Source organism: Syngnathoides biaculeatus, chromosome 2, assembly GCF_019802595.1.
Source record: "Syngnathoides biaculeatus isolate LvHL_M chromosome 2, ASM1980259v1, whole genome shotgun sequence".
Taxonomy (NCBI): Eukaryota; Metazoa; Chordata; class Actinopteri; order Syngnathiformes; family Syngnathidae; genus Syngnathoides; species Syngnathoides biaculeatus.
Genome location: NC_084641.1, coordinates 34,721,487 through 34,741,556, shown reverse-complemented (window position 1 = coordinate 34,741,556; position 20,070 = coordinate 34,721,487). Strand labels below are relative to the sequence as shown.

The 20,070-nt window shown below is 44.7% G+C and overlaps 1 protein-coding gene and 1 long non-coding RNA gene across 4 annotated transcripts in view; one reads left to right on the top strand and one right to left on the bottom strand.

Moving 5' to 3' along the window:
- Positions 1-20,070, top strand: part of mgat5 (alpha-1,6-mannosylglycoprotein 6-beta-N-acetylglucosaminyltransferase) — a 98,848-nt gene that overhangs the window by 47,903 nt on the left and 30,875 nt on the right. Inside the window, exons 7-10 of the mRNA XM_061802492.1 lie at positions 478-639; positions 10,140-10,309; positions 10,408-10,542; positions 16,701-16,834. Coding sequence (XP_061658476.1) covers positions 478-639; positions 10,140-10,309; positions 10,408-10,542; positions 16,701-16,834 — 601 coding nt within the window. The remainder of the gene's footprint in view (positions 1-477; positions 640-10,139; positions 10,310-10,407; positions 10,543-16,700; positions 16,835-20,070) is intronic.
- The window catches only part of LOC133491428 (uncharacterized), a 41,654-nt gene that overhangs the window by 855 nt on the left and 20,729 nt on the right, over positions 1-20,070 (bottom strand). For 2 of the 3 annotated variants that reach the window (XR_009792406.1, XR_009792405.1), the window contains 2 exons: positions 10,094-10,301; positions 431-615 (listed from right to left, as the gene is read on the bottom strand). This is a non-coding gene — a long non-coding RNA (uncharacterized LOC133491428). Of the gene's footprint in view, positions 1-430; positions 616-10,093; positions 10,302-20,070 lie in introns of those variants that run through there. The other variant, XR_009792407.1, reaches the window with a different exon arrangement.

Below are 20,070 nucleotides of genomic sequence, written 5' to 3'. Positions count from 1 at the left end.
AGAAACTGTTCTCTAATGCTGTGCCAAGCCTTTGCGTCAAGGTTGATTTTTTTTCCAATGTAGAAGTCATTGCACTCCTCATTGTATTGGAAAAATAAACAACCCTGCTGTGTTTGGTAATTGAGCTTGTTTCTTTGAGGCTAACCAGCTTTTCTTCAGGGTTTTGATGGGTTAGGGTGTAGTGACCCATCTTCTTGCAGATTTTACAAAGACCCAGTTAGGATACCCACAATTAATGCGCCTTCATGATGTGGGTCTCATCCTGCTTGCTTTTTTTGTTCTTGGTAGTGATCTTCTCTGCTTTGTCCTTTAGAGATCTGTTTTGGATAAATCTTTTTCTGACTCCATAAGTAAGGAAGCAATCTTGTTTTTATGGATTTTTAATACAGAAAAACAAAGAAAAAGAGGTCTTTGCAAAGAGACGAAAAGGTACAAGTCTAGCCATTTATTTGGATCAATATTGTTTCACATGCCTAGGCGGAGATCCGGACCAGTTTTGAGGAGCTTTACCGTGTCATGTCTCAGAGGGAAGAGTTCCGCTGGATGATGCTGAGGATCAAGCGCATGGCTGAGCCATGGGTCAGTGCTATTCGATCGTTGGCTGCCAAGCAGAACCTGACCAAACGGAGGAGAAAGAAGGTAGCACACTGTCAATTTATCAGTATCATCATTTGAGTAGATAGAGAATATTTGTGCATGGATAGAATATTGTTTTCTAATAACTCATTAAAGCAAACAGTCTTAAGTACCTGGATGGCGACCCATAAAAGCACAAAAAGTATTTCAACACCACACTAATCCCTGATCTGACACTGATTAGCATGCAAAGCCTTAATTCTTTGAGGGAGCAACACAAACCGAAAAAGCCATTGTCCAATATTGCTATAATCGTAAAATTCTCAAACCATCTACAAATTTCTTCTACTTATCTGAGGTCAGGTTGCAGGGGCAGCAGGTTTTACCGGGAAGCCCAGACTTTCCTTTCCACAGCCCTTCATCCAACTCCTCCAGGGGGCTATCACAAGGTATTACCAATCCCACAAGAAGATTTAGTCATCTGTGTGCCGTGAGCCGTCCCTGGGCCCTCCTACTGGTTGGAAGTGGGTGAAACAGCTCACCAGGAAGCCATGCCTAAACTAACACATCTGGTTCTCCTCTATGCTGAGGAGCAGTACCTGTTTCTTGAGGCCTTCCTGGATGCCTGAGGTTCTCACCCTACACCTAAGAGAGAGCCTTGACACACTGCAGCGGAAGCAAATTTCAACTACTTGTATCCTTGACCCCTCCTCAAGCCGTCACCTTATCGTGGTGGAGGGATTTGTGTGTCTCTATGATCCTAGGAGCTAAGTTGTCTGGGGCTTCGTGCCCCTGGTAGGGTCACCCATGGCAAACAGGTCCGAGGTGAGGGACCAGACAAAGTATGACTCCAAAACCCCTATAATGATGATAAAAATTGGATCTTGGTCTCCCTTGCCCGGACGCGGGTCACCGGGCCTCCTCATCTAGAGGCAGGCCTGGAGGTGGGGCTTGAAGGCAAGCGCCTGGTGACAGGGCCTGCGCCCATGGGGCATGGTCGGGCACAGGCTGAAAGGGTAACATGGGTCCCACTTTCCATGGGCTCACCGGCTGTGAAAGGGGCCAAAGCTGTCAGGTGCAATGTGAGCTGGGCATTGGCCAGAGGCAAGGACCTTGGCGATCCGATCCCTGGCTACACAAACTAGCTCGAGGGACATGGAATGTCACCTCTTTGGCAGGGAAGGAACCCGAGTTGGTGCATGAGGTTGAGAGGTTCCGGCTAGATATAGTCTCTATGCACCATTTGGGCTCTGGATCCACTCCTCTTGAGAGGGGTTGTATTCTGTTCCACACTGCAGTTGCCCATGGGCAGAGACGCCGAGCAGGTGTGGGTATACTTATTGCTCCCCGGCTTGGGGAGCTGTACGTTGGGGTTTACCCCTGTGGATGAGAGGGTAGCCTCCCTCTGCCTGCAGGTAGGGGGGCGGGTCCTGACTGTTGTTTGTGCATATGCACCAAACAGCAGTGCAGAATATCCACTATATCGACTTTGTGGTCGTGTCATCGGACTTGCGACCGCATATCTTGGACACTCAGGTGAAGAGAGGGGCGGAGCTGTCAACTGATCACCACCTGAAGGCGAGTTGGCTCCGATGGTGGGGGAAGATGCCAGTCCAATGTGGCTGGCCTAAATGTATTGTGAGGGTCTGCTAGGAACGGCTGGCAGATTCCCCTGTCAGAAGGAATTTCAACTCTCACCTTCGGAAGAACTTTGCTCACGTCCCGGAGGAGGCAGAGACATTGAGTTCGAGTGGACGATGTTCCGCACCTCCATTGCTGTGGCGGCCGACTGGAGCTGTGACCGTAAGGTTGTCGGTGCCTGTCATGGCGGCAACCCACGAACACGTTGGTGGACACGAACAGTGAGGGATGCTGTCAACCTGAACAAGGAGTCCTATCAGGCATTTCTGGCCTGTGGAACTCCAGAGGCAGCTGATTTGTACCAGCTGGCCAAGCAGAATGCAGCTTCGGTGGTCGCTGAGCCAAAAACCCGGGCGTGGGAGGAGTTCGGTGAGGCCATGTAGAACGGCTTCGAGGAAATTCTGGTCCACCATCCGGCGTCTCAGGAGGGGGAAGCAGTGCAGCGTCAACACCGTGTATAGTGGGGACGGGGCGCTGCTGACCTCAATTCAGGGTGTTGTGAGTCGGTGGGGAGAATACTTTGAAGACCTCCTCAATTCCACCGACACGCCTTCCCACGAGGAAGCTGAGTCTGGGTGCTCTGAGGCGGCCTCTTCTATCTCTGGGTTTGAGGTCACCGAGGTGGTTAAAAAGCTCCTTAGTGGCAGGACCCCGGGAGTGGATGAGATTCGCTCGGAGTTCCTAAAGTCTCTGGATGTTGTGGGGCTGTCCTGGTTGACACACCTTTGCAACATTGCGTGGAAATCTGGGACAATGCCTCTGGATTGGCAGACTGGGGTGGTGGTCCCCCTTTTCGAGAAGGGTGACCGGAGGGTGTGTTCCAACTATAGAGGGATCACACTCAGCCTCCCTGATAAGGTCTACTCAGGGGTATTGGAGTGGAGGGTCTGCTGGGAAGTCGAGTCTCGTATTCAGGAGGAGCAATGTGGTCTTCGTCCTGGCCGTGGAACAGCGGACCAGCTCTACACCCTCGGCATGATCCTCAAGGATGCATGGGAGTTCCCCCAACCAGTCTACATCTGTTTTGTGGACTTGTAGAAGGTATTCGACCGTGTCCCTCGGGGAGTCCTGTGGGGGGATCTTCGGGAGTATGAGGTACCGAACCCTGATACAAGCTGTTCGGTCCCTGAAGGACCGCTGTCAGAGCTTGGTCCGCATTGCCGGCTGTAAGTCAGATTCGTTTCCGGTGAGAGTTGGACTCCGCCAAGGCTGACCTTTGTCACCGATTTTGTTCATAACTTTTTTGGACAGAATTTCTAGGCACAGCTGAGGCGTAGAGAGTGTTCAGTTTGGTGGCCTCAGCATCGCATATCTGCTCTTTGCAGCTGATGTGGTTCTGTTGGCTTCAACAAGCCGTGATCTCCAGCTCTCACTGGGGTGATTCGCACCAGTGTGAAGCAGATGGGATAAGAATCAGCACCTCCAAATCCGAGACTATGGTCCTCAATTGGAAAAGGGTGGTGTGCCTTCTCCAGGTTGGGGATGACATCATGCCCCAAGTGGAGAAGTTCAAGTATTTTGGGGTCTTGTTCACGAGTGAGGGAAGAATGGAGCAGGACATCGACAGACGGATCGATGCAGCGTCTGTACTGACGCGGACTTTGCATCGCTCTGTTGTGGTAAAGAGGGAGCTAAGTAAAAAGGCAAAACTCTCAATTTACCAGTCGGTCTACGTTCCTACCCTCACCTATGGGCATGAGCTTTGGGTTGTGACCGAAAGAACAAGATCCGGACACAAGCAGCCGAAATGAGTTTCCTCCACAGGGTGTCCGGGCTCTCCCTTAGAGATAGGGTGAGAAACCCAGTCATCCGGGAGGGGCTCATCGTCGAGCCACCTTTCCTCCGCATTGAGAGGAGCCAGATGAGGTGGCTGGGGCATCTGATTCGGATGCCTCCTGGACACCTCCCTGGTGAGATGTTCCGGGCATATCCCCGACCATCGACCCCGAGGATGACCCAGGACACGCTGGCTTGGGAACGCCTCGGTATCCCTCCAGAAGAGCTGGAAGAAGTGGCTGGGGAAAAGGAATTCTGAGTGTCCCTGCTAAAGCTACTTCCCCCTGACCCGGAAAACCAGTAGATAATGGATGTATGAATGTATCCTTGATCTTGTTCTTCCTGTAACAACCCATAGCTTGTGTGGATCGGTGAGAGTGGGAACACACATCAACCAGTAAAACGAGGGCTTTACTTTTTACGGCTGTGGTCTTTCTTTATCACGAGAGACTAATTCAGAGTTGTACAGTACCACAGATGCTCCATCAATCCACCTGTTGAGCTTCCGCTCATTTCTTCACTCATTCATGAACAAGACGAGAGCACTCCACCTTTTTCTGAGGACCATGGCCTCAGACTTGCAGGTCATAATTCTCATCCCAACAGCTTTACATTCATTTTTTTCAAATACATCTGTGTGTATTAATGTGGCTTTGGCCAAGACTGAAAGTACAGACAAGAGAAGCTCAAAAACAAAATCCAAAAATTTAAATGAATATAAACGGCATGGTGGACAGCTGGTTTGAGCATCTGTCTCACAGTTTTGATGGCCCAGGTTCAAATCATGGCCCCACCTGTGTGGCCTTTGCGTGTCCCTACCTCGATTTTCTCCAAGAACTCCACTTTCCTTCCACATCCCCAAAGCCTACATGGTATGTTAATTGAAGACGTTAAGTTGCCCATAGGCGTGAACGTAAATGTGAATGCTTGTTTTGTTATGTGCCCTGCGAATGACTGGCAAAAAATTCAGGGTGTACCTTGGCTCCTGTCTGAAGATAGCTGGGATAAGCGCCAGCACTACCACAACCCTTGCGAGGTTTAGAAGGAAAAACCAACATTTTTGCTATTTATTATTTGAAGCTAAAACATCTGTCATGCAGAAAGGGCATGATATACCATATGAGAAGTAAAGCAATAAAAGGACAACCAATAACATGGTTAAAAATTGAGCACTACACTAATTTGTACTATATCCAGGTTCATATCTTTTTACCCTAAAACCTGTCGTCCTTACATCCATGCATCGAGCAGTCGTGGCTGAAACACTTATGCAACATCGCAGTGATTGCTTTTTTTGGCTAAGGCCAACCTTTCAGTAGTGCAGTAAAGTTCTGAGCCCTCGGCAAACTCCCAGGAGCTACTGACGCCCAAAAACCAAAGAACTGCTGGAGATCAAGAACCTCACCCCATGCATCACAGTCAAAGCGTTCAGGCACACCACAAGAGCACTGGTTGGTTCGGCCCCAAGAAACTATCAGGGATCAAGAAACCCACCCCATCCAGCTCAGCCAAAGCGTTCAGGGACACCACAAGGAACCTCCATAAACCAACCCCACTCCACCCTCACTTACAAAATTGTCAAAGGTCTGCACTTATATATCGCTTTATTTACACAATCACAGTGCCCAAAGCACGTTATAAATCCTCACAAACGCCCACTCACACTTGCATTCATTCAGCAATTGGTGGCTGCTGGCAATGCCGACCAAACTCTAACATCAGTCATACAATGAACGCCTACATGAGGCTCAGAGGGACGCAACAGAGTGTCTTATTCAAGTCCACAAAGCACATTAGACTGGTTGTACAAAGTCCTTGCACCCTCCAGAACCCTGTAGGGCAAAAACCACACTGTTCCGACTGACTCTGAGATTTGACTTCCCAATTTATTCTAGAAGCACCGAAAAGATCTCAACTGGGAGAATCAGGTGTGATGCTTGTCATCAGAATAGACCCTCTGGTCTGCCCTTTTGAAAAACGTGTGCCAGTCTCAGTCTGCCAATATGGAGGCACTGATTGTGTGAGACGTGGCAACCATTCTGAAAAACATCCTTACACTTCTATGGCTTTCAAAAAAAAAAAAAGGTAATAAAAAATGACACCAACACCACTACCAGTTTGACATTTCTATCCTCCCCTCCCTGAGCATGCAATGTGCAGTTTGGCAGACAGCAGTTCTTCAGTAAGTCTACCTGTGCTTGCTTCAAGCAAACCTTTGCCTCATATTACTCGCACAAGTAGTGTAATTATGGAAGTTATTTGTACACACCAAACAAGCATTTGCTTAATTCGTGCCATAGTAATATGCTCCTCCAAACTTGGTCCTCTTCACCAGCTCATTGGCATGGTCACGACACCTCATCAGGTAGGGTTCCACTAGACATTTGAATCAGATGCCCCAGCCAGCCAAACTGGCTCCTCTCAATGCAGAAAAGGAGTTCCTCTACTCTGAGCTCCTCCTGAATGACTGAGCTTCTCTCAGGGAGAGCCTGGACACCCTGGGGAGGAAACTTATTCAGCCGCTTGTATCCCAGATCTTGTTCTTTCGGTCATAACCCACAGCTTGTGATGATAGTAATGTTGACCGAACAGCCAGAATCAGGGGGTTTGGTACTCAATACTCCCGAAGCACCCCCCACTGGACACCCCAAAGGACATGGTCAAACCCCTTCTCCAAGTACAAAAAAAAACACATGTAGACTGGTCGGGTGAATGCCCATGCAACCTTGAGGACCCCGCCGAGGATGTAGAGCTGGTTCTACTGTTCAACGGCTAGGAGGAAAACCACATTGCTACTCCTTAATCTAAGATTCAACTTCCTGACAGACTCTGGTCTCTAGCACCTATGAAAGACCTTATCTGGAATGCTGTGTGATCCCCTTGTACTAGGAACACTCCCATCACGCAAGTCTGCCAATCCAGAGGCACTGTCCCCGATTTTCATGCGATGTTGCAGAATCAGGCAGATTCTACTTCTTCATAGGAAGGCATGAAGATGGAATCGAGGTGGTCATCGAGGTATTCTCCCCACCGACTCACAACGTCCCGTGTCCAGTTCAGCAGTGTCCCGTCCTCACGATACACAGTGGTACATTACTTCCCCCTCCTTGCCGTAGGTGTGACAAAAATTTTAGGTGGAGGTGGGACTACATCAGGGTTCAGCGCTGAGCCTCTTCGTGTTTGCTGTGGCAATGGATAGGTTGACATATCACCTTAGACTGGAATCCCCTTGGACCATAATGATCACAGATGAGATTGTGATCTGTGAAAGCAGGGAGCAGGTGGAGGAACAACTAGAAAGATGGAGGCATTCACTGGAAAGGAGAGAAATGAAGATTAGCCAAAGTAAAACTGAATATATGCGCATGAATGTGAGGGGTGGACGGGGAAAAGTGAGGCTCGAGGGAGAAGAAACAGCAAGGGTGGACGACTTCAAATACTTGGGGTCAACAATCCAGGGCAATGGTGAGTCTGGTAAGCAAGTGAAGAAAGGGGTCCAAGCAGGTTGGAAGAGGTGGTGGAAGGTGTGGTGTGTTATGGTAAGATGAAGGGCAAAGTTAATAAAACAGTGGTGAGACCAGCCATGATGTACGGATTAGTGACTGTGCCACTAAAGGGACAACAGGAAGCAGAAATGGAGGGGGCAGAAATCAAAATATTGAGGTTCTCTATAGGAGTGAGCAGGTTGGATAGGATTAGAAATGAGCTCATTAGAGGGATTGCCAAAGTTGGATATTTTGTAGATATGGTTCGAGTGAGCAGACTTTGATGGTTTGGACATGTCCAGAGGTAAGAGAATGAGTATATTGGTAGAAGGGTGCTGAGGATGGAGCTGCCAGGCAAAAGAACAAGAGGAAGACCAAAGAGGTTGATGGATGTTGTGAGGGAAGACATGCGGGCATTTGGGGTTAGAGAGGAAGATGCAGGAAATAGAGTAAGATGACACGCTGTGGCGCCCGTAACGGAACAAGCCGAAAGGAAAAGATGATGATGATGATGATGATGATTGCAGCGATTCCATCCTTTTTGCAAAGTCTAGAGTTTCTTTCTCGCCAGGTTCCTTTCCTGGATGCCATACTTACAGTAATCCCTCATTTTTTGCAGTTAATGGGGAACAGAACCCCCTGTGAGATGTGAAAAACCACAAAGTAGGAAGCTAGCTAGCTATATATATATATATATATATATATATATATATATATATATATATATAGCTAGCTAGCTATTGGCCACTATATAGGATGGTTGCATATATATCAGGTTTTTTAGCCCCAGAAGTCAGCACTGCCCCAGAAAGGTTCTGTTGGTCAAGGTTCAGTTTTTAATCAATGTTTGAATGAATTAAAACACATTAACGCATTGTAAATTGGTATTGGTGAGCTGAGTGCACAGTACTTGTGCTCATATTCGGACTGTAAAAAGTGGGGTCATTGTATGCCTAATAGTCATATTGTAATAATCATAAGAATACTTTAGTCTTATATGGTCTCTTTCAAGGGTCCCTAAGATGGTTTGGAAACTGCTTGAAAGTTAGCGTTTTCTGTTGATTATATTTTCGCCTCCTATAGATTTAAAGTAAAGAAAATAAGTATTTGAACACCCTGCTATATTGCAAGTTCTCCCACTTAGAAATCATGAAGGGGTCTGAAAATTTCATCATAGGTGCATGTTATGTTGACTGTGCGAGAGGTAATCAATCTAAAAAGAAAAATCTAGAAATCACAATGTATGATTTTTTTTTTTTTTTTTTAACGATTTATTTGTGATACAACTGCAAATAAATATTTGAACGCCTGAGAAAACCGATGTTAATATTTGGTACAGTAGCCTTTTTTTGGCCCACTCCTCACAGATCTTCTCTCGATCAGACAGGTTTCTGGACTGTCGCTGAGAAACACAGTTTCAGCTCCCTCCAAAGATTTTCTATTGGGTTTAGGTCTGGCCACATCAGAACCTTGATCTGCTTCTTATGGAGCCACTCCTTGGTTTTCCTGGCTGTGTCCTTCGGGTCATTGTCACGTTGAAAGACCCAGCAACGACCCATCTTCAATGCTCTGACTGAGGGAAAGAGGTCGTTCCCCAAAATCTCCCAATACATGGCCGCGGTCATCCTCTCCTTAATACAGTGCAGTCGTCCTGTCCCATGTGCAGAAAATCATCCCCAAAAAATGATGCTACCACCCCCATGCTTCACAGAAGGGAAGGTGTTCCTGGGATGGAACTCATCATTTGTCTTTCTCCAAACACGGTTAGTGGAATTATGACCCAAAACTTCCATTTTGGTCTCCTCTGACCACAAAACTTTCTCCCATGACTCCTCTGTATCATCTAAATGGTCATTGGCAAACTTAAGACAGGCTTTGACACGTGCTGGTTTAAGCAGGGGAACCTTCCGTGCCATGCATGATTTCAAACCATGACGTCTTAGTGTATTACCAACAGTCACCTTGGAAACTGTGGTCCCAGCTCATTTCAGGTAATTGACCAAGTCCTGTTGCGCAGTCCTGGGCTGATTCCTCAACTTTCTAAGGATGATTGAGACCCCACAAAGTGATATCTTACATGGGGCTCCACTCCGATTGAGATTTACCGTCATGTTTAGCTTCTTCCATTTTCTAATAATTGCCCCAACAGTGGACCTTTTTTTTAACCAAGCTGCTTGGTTGCTGCTTCCAGGCGTGTGGAGTTGTACAATTTTGTCTCTTGTGTCTTTGGACAGCTCTTTGGTCTTGGCCATGTTACAAGTTTGAGTCTTACTGATTGTATATGGTGGACAGGTGTCTAAGTGCAGCTAACGACCTCACACAGGTGCATCTGATTCAGTCTAATACATGGAGTGGAGGTCGACTTTTAAATGCGGACTAACAGGTCTTTGAGGGTCAGAATTCTAGCTGATAAACAATACTTAATTGCAGCTGTATCACACAAATCATTAAAAAAAATCATACATTGTAATTTCTGTATTTTCCTTATTAGATTATCTCTGTCAGTGGACATGCACCTACGATGAAAATTTCAGACCCCTCCATGATTTCTATGTGGGAGAACTTGCAATATAGCAGGGTGTTCAAATGCTTATTTTCTTCACTGTACATCATACCTTTTGTCATGTGTTACTTATTAGATTTTTCTTTCTCTCATGTCAGGTCCTGGTGCACTTGGGTCTGCTGACCAAGGAGTCGGGCTTTAAAATAGCAGAAAATGCCTTCAGTGGTGGCCCACTGGGCGAGTTAGTCCAGTGGAGTGATCTTATAACCACACTCTATCTGCTTGGTCACGATGTCCGCATTTCTGCCTCCCTGGCTGAGCTGAAAGAGTAAGTACATAAAAAACACAGATGGACAAAATTGTATGTATCCTTCTGTGAAAGAAAGAACCAACCTCATTGAAATGACTGCAAACATTTGTTTCCAGGATCATGCGGCGGGTGATGGGGAATAAGTCCAGTTGCCCTACTCAAGGTGACAAGGTTGTTGAGCTCATATATATTGACATTGTGGGCCTCACCCAGTTTAAGAAGACACTTGGACCTTCATGGGTCCACTATCAGTAAGTCCTTAAATATTTTTTCATTAAAAGCTCCTCTCACTATCAGAACAAAGGGTTGGGTTTCATTATTTTGTTCCTCACCCGATACCCAAGCCAAACTACCATTTTATAACTGTACCAGTGGCTAAACCATTGTCAAGAATAAATAGATAAATAAAAATATCACCGATACAATACTGTCAAAAATTACAGTTAAAGTCCAAATTTAATGTTATCTTACAATTTGAAAATAATAATAAATAAAAGAATCAAAATTATTGAGCCCCCACTGCAATACTAACATTAAAATAAGGAAGGTATAATTGTAGATAAAATAAAACAAATGGTCTCAATTCAGCAACAGTTTTTACTGAGAAATATTTACAGGTGCCCATTTTCAGACAAAAATGGTCCCTAAACCACTGTAAACACCCCTTCCTCAAACTCTGATTCTTCCAACTTTGGGTTTCTTGTTATCAGTCCGAGCATACCTGCTCACATCGTTGCCTGTCGATTTGTTGCAAGTTATGGAATTTTATTTTTTTTCCTGGCAAAAAAAACAGATAAGAGCTCTGGTTTCAGCATTTTATCAATTGTAAAACTAATACATACGTACAATGAAACCGGAAAAAATAAGATCAGAAATTATGTGATTTGGAAAACTCTGAAATGACACTGCCACAAAAGTATTGAAGACGCCAACTGGTATTTATTTACCCAACATTTTGAGAAAAATGACATTAAATACTTATTTCAGCTTTTATTTTCTTTATCTACTTTAAAAGCTATCAGCAATCTTCATGAGTCTGACTTATGGGAAGTTAGGAAAATTACCACCAACTTTGTATTCACGATTATTATTGTTATCGTTATTCATAATATTATTATTATCCATCTTCCTATTTTCTGTGGTCGGGTCACAAGGGGAAACAGAGAAACCCAGACTTCCCTCTGCCCAGGTATTGTGTCAGGGGCTTTCAGAGGGATTCACGTTACTAGGTCAACAGAGAGACATGGGGTGAAACAGAGAAGCTAATAGATAGGAACTACGAAGTTCTAAATATAGGACTTCCTTAGGTCCTACATTTCTAGCACCTGTTTTCATGCTTTCTCTTCCTATCAGAAATTCAATGGCAGAGCGAGAATATTGACAGAGAAGCCAGGCAGGAGGACATAGGAATGTTTGGTGAAAATAAGCCATTCATTCTGCTGTCATTTTCATGATACGTCTACTAAAGACGGCACGTCATTGACATCAGAAATTAACCCGTCTGCATGGCTAAGTGATTGCTATCACCATACATGTCTACTTTACCTTTTATACATTAAGTGGAATAACATTGTCAAATATAATCAACTCTGTTACTCTTTACAAATTTGTAGATGCAAATACAATCGTGATTGATCAATCCCAAACCCGTCCCATCTGCTGTCCCACTTCCACGCACAGGACATTTTTGGAGTGACTCGCAAATCTGCAATATGTAAAGTGTTGTTAAATGTAGAACCAACATTTTTTTTTCTTTATGTGCCCAAATGCATTTTCACAAAGTGACAGCCTATTTACTGGACAAACCTTACACCGGGGGTCTCAAAATGGCTGATATTTTGTGGCCTTGAAATTAATATGAAAGTTAGTTAACGTTACCCTCGAGTTTTATATGAATGACACTTTTTTACTGTGTTGTGTGCGGAGCTGACGAACCTCCCACTCATATTTGAGCATTTGGCTCTTGGTGGCATGACATCGACCAAGCTTGATGTAAGCAGAGAAAGATTTTTCAATGAGTGAAAATGTTTCACACATCTTCACACCAGCGTCCTTGTTTATCTTATTTTGCGTAGAAAAAATAAATAAATGATTGATTGAGAAAATTGCATTTTTTAAAATTGTAATTTACATGGTGTGTGCATGTGTGTTCTTGCACAGCCTTAGGTAGATCCTGCCTCCAGCAGCCCCAAGGTAAATTGTATTTGAGTCCCCTGCCTGAGAAATACACCTTGGTTAGCATACAGTAACCATGCACCAGTGCAATTAATCTTTTAGTATTAAATATTGCCCAAATGCAATGGAAACACAGGAAAAACATTTGTATTTCAACTAAAATAATCAAGATTTAACAAAAACAGAATATTATTTAATTTGATGTCCTGCTCCATTCACAATCCAGGTGGTATGCACCCTTATACAAACATTCCCATCAAACAGCAATTGGTCTTCAGCAGAGGACACGTCAGACCTTGAATTAAGATAACTCTTTAAGGCTTGTCAATCCTCGATCCTTGCTCCTTCATGCATGTTTCAGACACTTGAAGTGCTCTTTAATATGATGGCAAGAAAATAACTCACCCCCACCCCTCTTTAAACCATCAATTTATTGGATTTGTGTTTCCCAATGATGTTGGGACCTAAGTTGTCTGGGGCTTCACGCCACTGGTAGGATCACCTGCAGCAAAAAGGTCCGAGGTGAGGAAACAGGAAAAAGTACGACTCCATAGACTCCCACGACGAATACAATAGTTGGATTTAGGGCTGTTGGGCTTCGGGCTGTTTCCCTAGCCCAGACGCAGGTCACTGGGGCCCCCCCTCCTGACCGAGGCCTGGAGCTGGGGCCTGAAGACAAGCACCTGGTCAGGGGGCCTGCACCCATGGGGCTCAGCTGGGCAAAGCCCGAAAGAGTAATATGATCACCTTTCCCATGGGCTCACCAGGGGGCTCTGGATGTGGGTAGGTCCTGGTTGACACACCTCTTCATCATTCAACATTAAAACAAAATGACAAACTTTTCTTTTGAATACCCTCACTGTGAATACTTTCTCATGTTGGCAATATGAAAATGGGTATAATTTTGTTGATATCAGACTGGCTGTTGTAGAAAACAATGAGTCTATATTCTTCGTCTTATGTCACAAACCCAGCTAAAAGGCTTTTGGTATGCATGTCACCCAAGTGGTCCATTGAGAACTGTTGGTCCAGTCTTTTTTTCTTTTTTTAAATGGCACTCATTAGTTCATACTGAGGAAAAAAAATAAGCAGTAAATCAAGAAGCACTAATGAACCTGATCTACTATCATATGGATCGACATAAATGCCTTTTGTTAAAAGAATAAACTGTAGCAGAGGTCTGTACTCCACTGAGTGCTACTCAACTTCGCTCTTATATTGTACAAAACACTGAAATAATCAAGACAGTTTTAGAAACAACAGCAATCCATTTTCCAAGACCCTTATCCTCACAAGGGTCACGGAAGTGTTGGAGCCTATCTCAGCTACATGTACAACATATTGCCAGGAACAACCAAAAAATCAAGTTTGTTTTCATGATGTAGTGTGGTGTTTTTTTTTTCTTTTTCTTTAGGCTTGTCCCGTTAGCGCGTCATCTTTTTCCATTTAAGCCTATCTCGTGCATCCATCTCTCTAACACCCACTGTCCTCATGTCCTCCCTCACAATGATGTATTACTGTAATCCATCAAAATGTTAGATTTTGGCTACGACTCAATATATGTATACAGTTGATATATGGAGCATATATATAGCACTGGGCAGCACGGTGGATCAGCTGGTAAAGCGTTGGCCTCACAGTTCTGAGGTCCCAGGTTCAATCGTGGACCCACTTGTGTGGAGTTTGCATGTTCTCCCTGTGGGTTTTCTCCGAGCACACCGGTTTCCTCCCACATCCTATAAACATGCAACATTAATTGGACACTCTAAATTGCCCCTAGGTTTGAGTGTGAGTGTGGCTGTTTGTCTCTGTGCCCTGCGATTGGCTGGCAACCAGTTCAGGATGTACCCCACCTCCTGCCCGTTGACAGCTGGGATAGGCTCCAGCATTCCCCGTGAACCTTGTGAAGATGAGCAGCTAAGAAAATGGACAGACATATTTATAGCACTGATAGTTTCAGAGGGGAGAGGTAGAGTAATTCCTTGCTTTTAGTGGTTAATTGGTCCCAGAACCACCTGTGAAAAGCCACGAACTACCAGTGGATGTATATTTATGTGGGTGCCAGAACGTTTAAAATACGGGATGTAAACAGTATTTGTACTTTGCATATTTTAGACAAACAGAGGTGTTTAATTAAATCTATTTATAAAACCTTATAAATATTATATATACAGTATTAATATAATGTAAATTATATTATAAATGCATAATACAAACGTAAATTATAAAACACTCACTGTATTATATTACTGTGTAGTTACCATTCATCAATCGGAGACTTCTGCTGGAGCTACTGTGTGGGTGCCAGAATGTTTAATCAACAGTACAGCATTTATACTTTGCATACTTGTGATAAATATTATATTATCTTATCTTAGCTTAACAATATTGGACTCCGCTGTATTCTGACAAAATGACAATGCCAGTGGGATATACTTTGTATTTTGTTGATTTGGTCCCTGCAATTGATCATTTAACTTCTACATCTAGATCGACCATAATCATGGAAAATAACTCTTGATCATGGATTCATGCTCGGCCACTTACTGATTAGCCAGTTTGCTAGTTTAACAGCTACAATGAGGAAAACTTGCATTACACAAATATGCTTCAAAGGTCTACTGACACGTAAAGCATGATTTTTAGTTTTTAATTTAAAAAAAAAAAGGGAGCCGGAATGGACCCATCCGTTTTTTCACTACACGTCATGATGTTGTCGGATATGGATTTTTGCATCCCCCACCATGAAAATCCTCTCGAACGATTTGTGTTGGAGAAGAACCAGGAAGTGACTTTTTTGCAGTAGCGCTGTCTGTTTATATTGGTTTATACCTATTGTACCGGCATTGGGTTAGCCAAAATGCCAGCTCGTCGTATTGCTGGATTTTACTCGACAACTTAATAGGATGGATTCACTCTTCACACTTTTCTAAAACACCCGGTTCATCGTGAGAAATAGTTGCACAGCTGCAAAGGACGAGAGCTATGTGGATTCTAAATGACAGGTATGTGTGTATAGAGATGTAAAAAACATAAATATTACACTATTGTTTCGAGCCATATTCAGATGATATGCAGTCACGGCCAAACCTCATCCCCGTCCGATCCACTTACGCGGCTAAGATGAGCCATCGCGGCAACGCGCAGCCTTCGCAGAAGCAGTGACCGCCGAACGCAGCACCTTAGCCGGTGTGGCTGATTTTCTGCGCCGTGGTGGCATAAAAGGAGGAGGTGGAGCCGAGCCACGCTGCATTTAGGGGTATGTTCAAAGCCGCCGCAGCACTTGTTGATCACCGTCGAGCCAGGGCACATTACTGCCGACCTGCTTGTTGGAACCCACGAAGCTCTCGTCCTCTGCACCCGTGCAACCCATTTTTCGCAACGAATCGGGTCTCTTGCAAATTTATGAAGGCTGAATCCATTCTCCTGAGTGTTCAAGCAATGTCCAGCAAAGCAATGAGCCGGCATTTTGGCTAACACGAAGGAATAACGAGCTACCTTCCCGGAGGTAAAACTAATGGAAACAAACGAGTTCATTAAGGGGCGCCTCTGTCCTGTACGTCACTTCCTGCTTCTTCTCTAAAACAAATCCCTCGAGAGGATTTTCATGGCAGGAGTTACAAAAAGCTGCATATCTCAAAATCATGTTTTGTGGTAGAAAAAACACATGGGACCATATTGACTGTGGATTTTTCATTAATAATATACCAAAAATCTTCCATTTCATGACACTTGACCTTTAAGTACTTTATGTTACGAGTGGCAATCACAGACGAATTGGCAATTTAACTAATCAAAGGAAAACTTAAAAACAGTGGTGTTTCAGATGAAGCATTTGAAAGGTTATTGAATATGAAAATCCAAAGAGTCCAGGAATGACTATCAATTTTGTTTTTTTTTTCCAGTTGTTGCCAGTCTACTTGAATAGGTCCCAGCTCACCCTTGAACAGAAAAAGTGGTTGAAAATGGATAAGTAGATAGATATTTTACCGCACCACTTCCTGAGTAATTTGTAATGTTATGCTCCCACACAGGAGACCTATGCTCAATTCCTAGTTGTGTGAGTGATTGATTGATTGATTGATTGAGTGATTGAGTCACGTCATGAGATGAGATCAGGTCTTATACCCCATTAACCTGGAGCAGGATAAGCGTATGAAAATAGACAAATGATTGTTAGATAAGTAATGTTTTAGCAATAGTTTCACACTAAAACATTTTTGTCACACCACAGGTGCATGTTGAGGGTGCTGGATTCCTTTGGAACAGAACCAGAGTTCAATCACGCCCATTATGCCCAATCCAAAGGTCACAAGACACCGTGGGGAAAGTGGAACCTCAATCCCCAGCAATTCAACACCATGTTTCGTAAGTCAGAAGAAATAAAAAACCCTGCAACAAAAGTGCTTTTGATAACCATCTTAATGGCTTAATGATGGCGGTGTGTACACTGAAATTCAAAGACAGTGTACATAATGGACAAAAGTACACTTTAGTTTTGCTGAAACAGTGGTGCTGACATTTCAGAGGCAAGATAGGGAGTGATATCTTCCCACCTACATAGCTCATATTTAATTATTAAGCAAGTTCATAAGTCAGTAATTCAAAATTAAGTCGTTAGGTGAAAGTTACTCATATCAAATTGGAATTAAGTTCATTCTGAGTAGCATCTTCATAAATGAAAGTTGTTGTTTTTTTTTTTGTTTTTTTTAAGCAATGTACATAACTATATCTGTCACTGTACTCTGCAATATAATGTCATCATCTAGGTCTGAATCTCAGTTTAGGCCTTCCTGTCAGGAGTTTACATGTTCTCCCTAGGCCTGTGTAGATTTTTTCCCAAGTAATCCGTCTTCCCCCATATCCGTAAAGCATGCATGTTAGGTCAATTGAAGAATCTAAATTGCTCACAGATACGAAAGAGAGTGGAACAGTTGTTGTATGTGTATTAACCGGTGACTTCTTCAGGGAGAGCTCAGAACAAGAAAAATATTGGGCAATCATCAAATGATTCTTTATGTGGACGTCACTCCGACTGCAATACTACCCAACCTGAAGTGTTGGGGCACTGTAGAGGGCAGAAGCAGTCTGTCCTTCCCTGGAGTAAGAATGTTACCCGAGCAACCAAACTCTGACGTGAGATGTGGAGCTCTACAGATTACTGCTGCATGATTAAAAAAAAAAAAAAATGTTCCCACATTAATGTCTTATGTGTCTCATAACACAGTGGTTGTATTGCCAGATCATCTAATTAAGTCACTGGGTCAGATAATATAGCTGTTTAAAAAAGCGCAGCATGTTTGAGTGTTGAAATCGAAAATGGGATCACTTAAAACATGAGACATGAACAAGTGTAAGACTTTTTTTTTCTCGATCGCTTGTTTATACATGGTGAGATATGTTAATTGCCAATTCATTTTTTTTTTCAAGGAGGGTTCAAGTGCAACGAGACTGGCATGATTTCTTTTAGTTTCACATTTTTTAATTCTTTCCAAGAGGCTTCTCCCATTCTCTTTAGAGAGTGTAATTTATTAAGCCTGTAGATTTTATCAAGGTCATTGACTGACTTGTTTGGGACCATTCCTGGTCATTGAAATAATGTAGATCGAGGGTCAAGTGTTTGTTAAACTACTATCCAGTTTATTAACCAATTTACAAACACATGACTCGGGGCAGGAGGGCCAACACTCTTGCGCGTACTTCTGGGAGTTGAGCTATGAGAGATAGGGAAATTTTCACTGTTTGGGGAGGCTGGACCATTCATCCATTTTCTACCGCTTCTCTGGGTCGGGTCGCGAGGAAGTAGCTTCAGCGGGGATACCCAGACTTCCCTTTCCCCAGCCACTTCTTCCAGCTCTTCCGGAGTGATCCTAAGGCATTCCCAGGCCAGCCAAAAGGCATGGTCTCTCCAGCGTGTCCTGGGTCGTCGCCGGGGTCTCTTTCTGGTGGGACATGGCCGGAACACCTCACCAGTGTGGCGTCCTGCAGGCATCTGGATCAGATGCCCAGCCACCTCCTCCAGCTCCTCTCATTGTGGAAGAGCAGTGGCTTGACACTGAGCCCCTCTCGGAAGACTGCGCGTCTTACCCTATCTCTAAGGGAGAGCCCAGACATCCTGCGGAGGAAACTCATTTCGGCCGCTTGTATCCGGGATCTTGTTCTTTCGCTCACAACCAACAGCTAGTGGCCATAGGTGGGGTAGGAACGTACGATCGACTGGTAAATAGAGAGCTTTGCCTTTCAACTTATCTCCCTTTTTACCACAACAGACCGATACAAAGTCCACATCATTGCAGACACTGCACCAATCTGTCTGTCGATCTTCCGCTCCATTCTTCCCTCACTTGTTAACAAGAACCCAAGATACTCGAACTCCTCCACTTGGAGGCCACCAGAGAGGCCACCCCACCATTTTCCGACTGAAGACCATGGTCTCCGATTTGGAGTTGCTGACAATATTCTCATTCCAGCCGCTTCACACTCGGCTGCAAACCGCTCCAGTGAGTGTTGGACCCTAAACCAACAGAACCGCATCATCTGCAAAGAGCAGAGATGCAATACTGAGGCCACTAACCCGGACACCGTCTACACCTCAGCTGTGCGTGGAGATTCTGTCCATAAAAGTTATGAACAAAATCGGTGACAAAGGGCAGTCTTGACGTTTTCCAACTCTCACCGGAAATGAGTCCGACTTATTGCCGGCAATGCGGACTTAACTCTGACAGCGGTCGTACAGGGACTGAACAGCCCATTTCAAGGGATTCAGTACCCCATACTCCTGAAGAACCCCTCGCCCCTCCCCAAGACTGACATGGTCGAACGCCTTATCAAAGTCCACAAAACATTTAGAACTCCCATGCATCTTTGAAGATTCTGCCGAGGGTGTAGACCTGGTTCCACGGCCAGGACGAAAACCACATTGCTCCTCCTGAATCTGAGATTCGACATCCTGACGGACCCTCCTCTCCAGCACCCCTGAATAGACCTTACCAGGGAGGCTGAGTGTGATCCCCCTATAGTGTGAACAGACCCCCGATGTCCATGCGATCTTGCAGAGTCTTGTCAACCAGGACAGCCCCACAACATCCAGACCCTTTGGTAACACCAGGCGAATATCATCTACCCCCCGGAGACCTGCCACCAAGGAGCTTTTTACCCACCTCAGTGACCTCAACCCCAAAGATACAAGAGCCCGCCTTGGAACCCAGGTTCACCTTCTTAATTGGGAAGGCAGGTTAGTGGAATTGAAGAGGTATTTTCCCCACTGACTCACAACATTCCAAGTTGAGGTCAGCAGCGCCCCATCCCCACTATACACAGTGTTGACGGTGCACTGCTTCCCCCCCCTGAGACACCGGATGATGGACCAGAATTTCCTCAAAGCCATTCTAAAGTCGTTCTCCGTGGCCTCACCGAACTCCTCCCACACCCGCGTCTTTGCCTCTGCGACCACCGAAGCTGCATTCCGCTTGGCCATCTGGTACCTATCAACTGCCTCGGGAGTTCCACAGGCCAAAAATGCGCAATAGGACTCCTTCTTCAGCTTGACAACATCCTTCACTGTTGGTGACCACCAATGTGTTCGGGAGTTGCCGCCACGACAT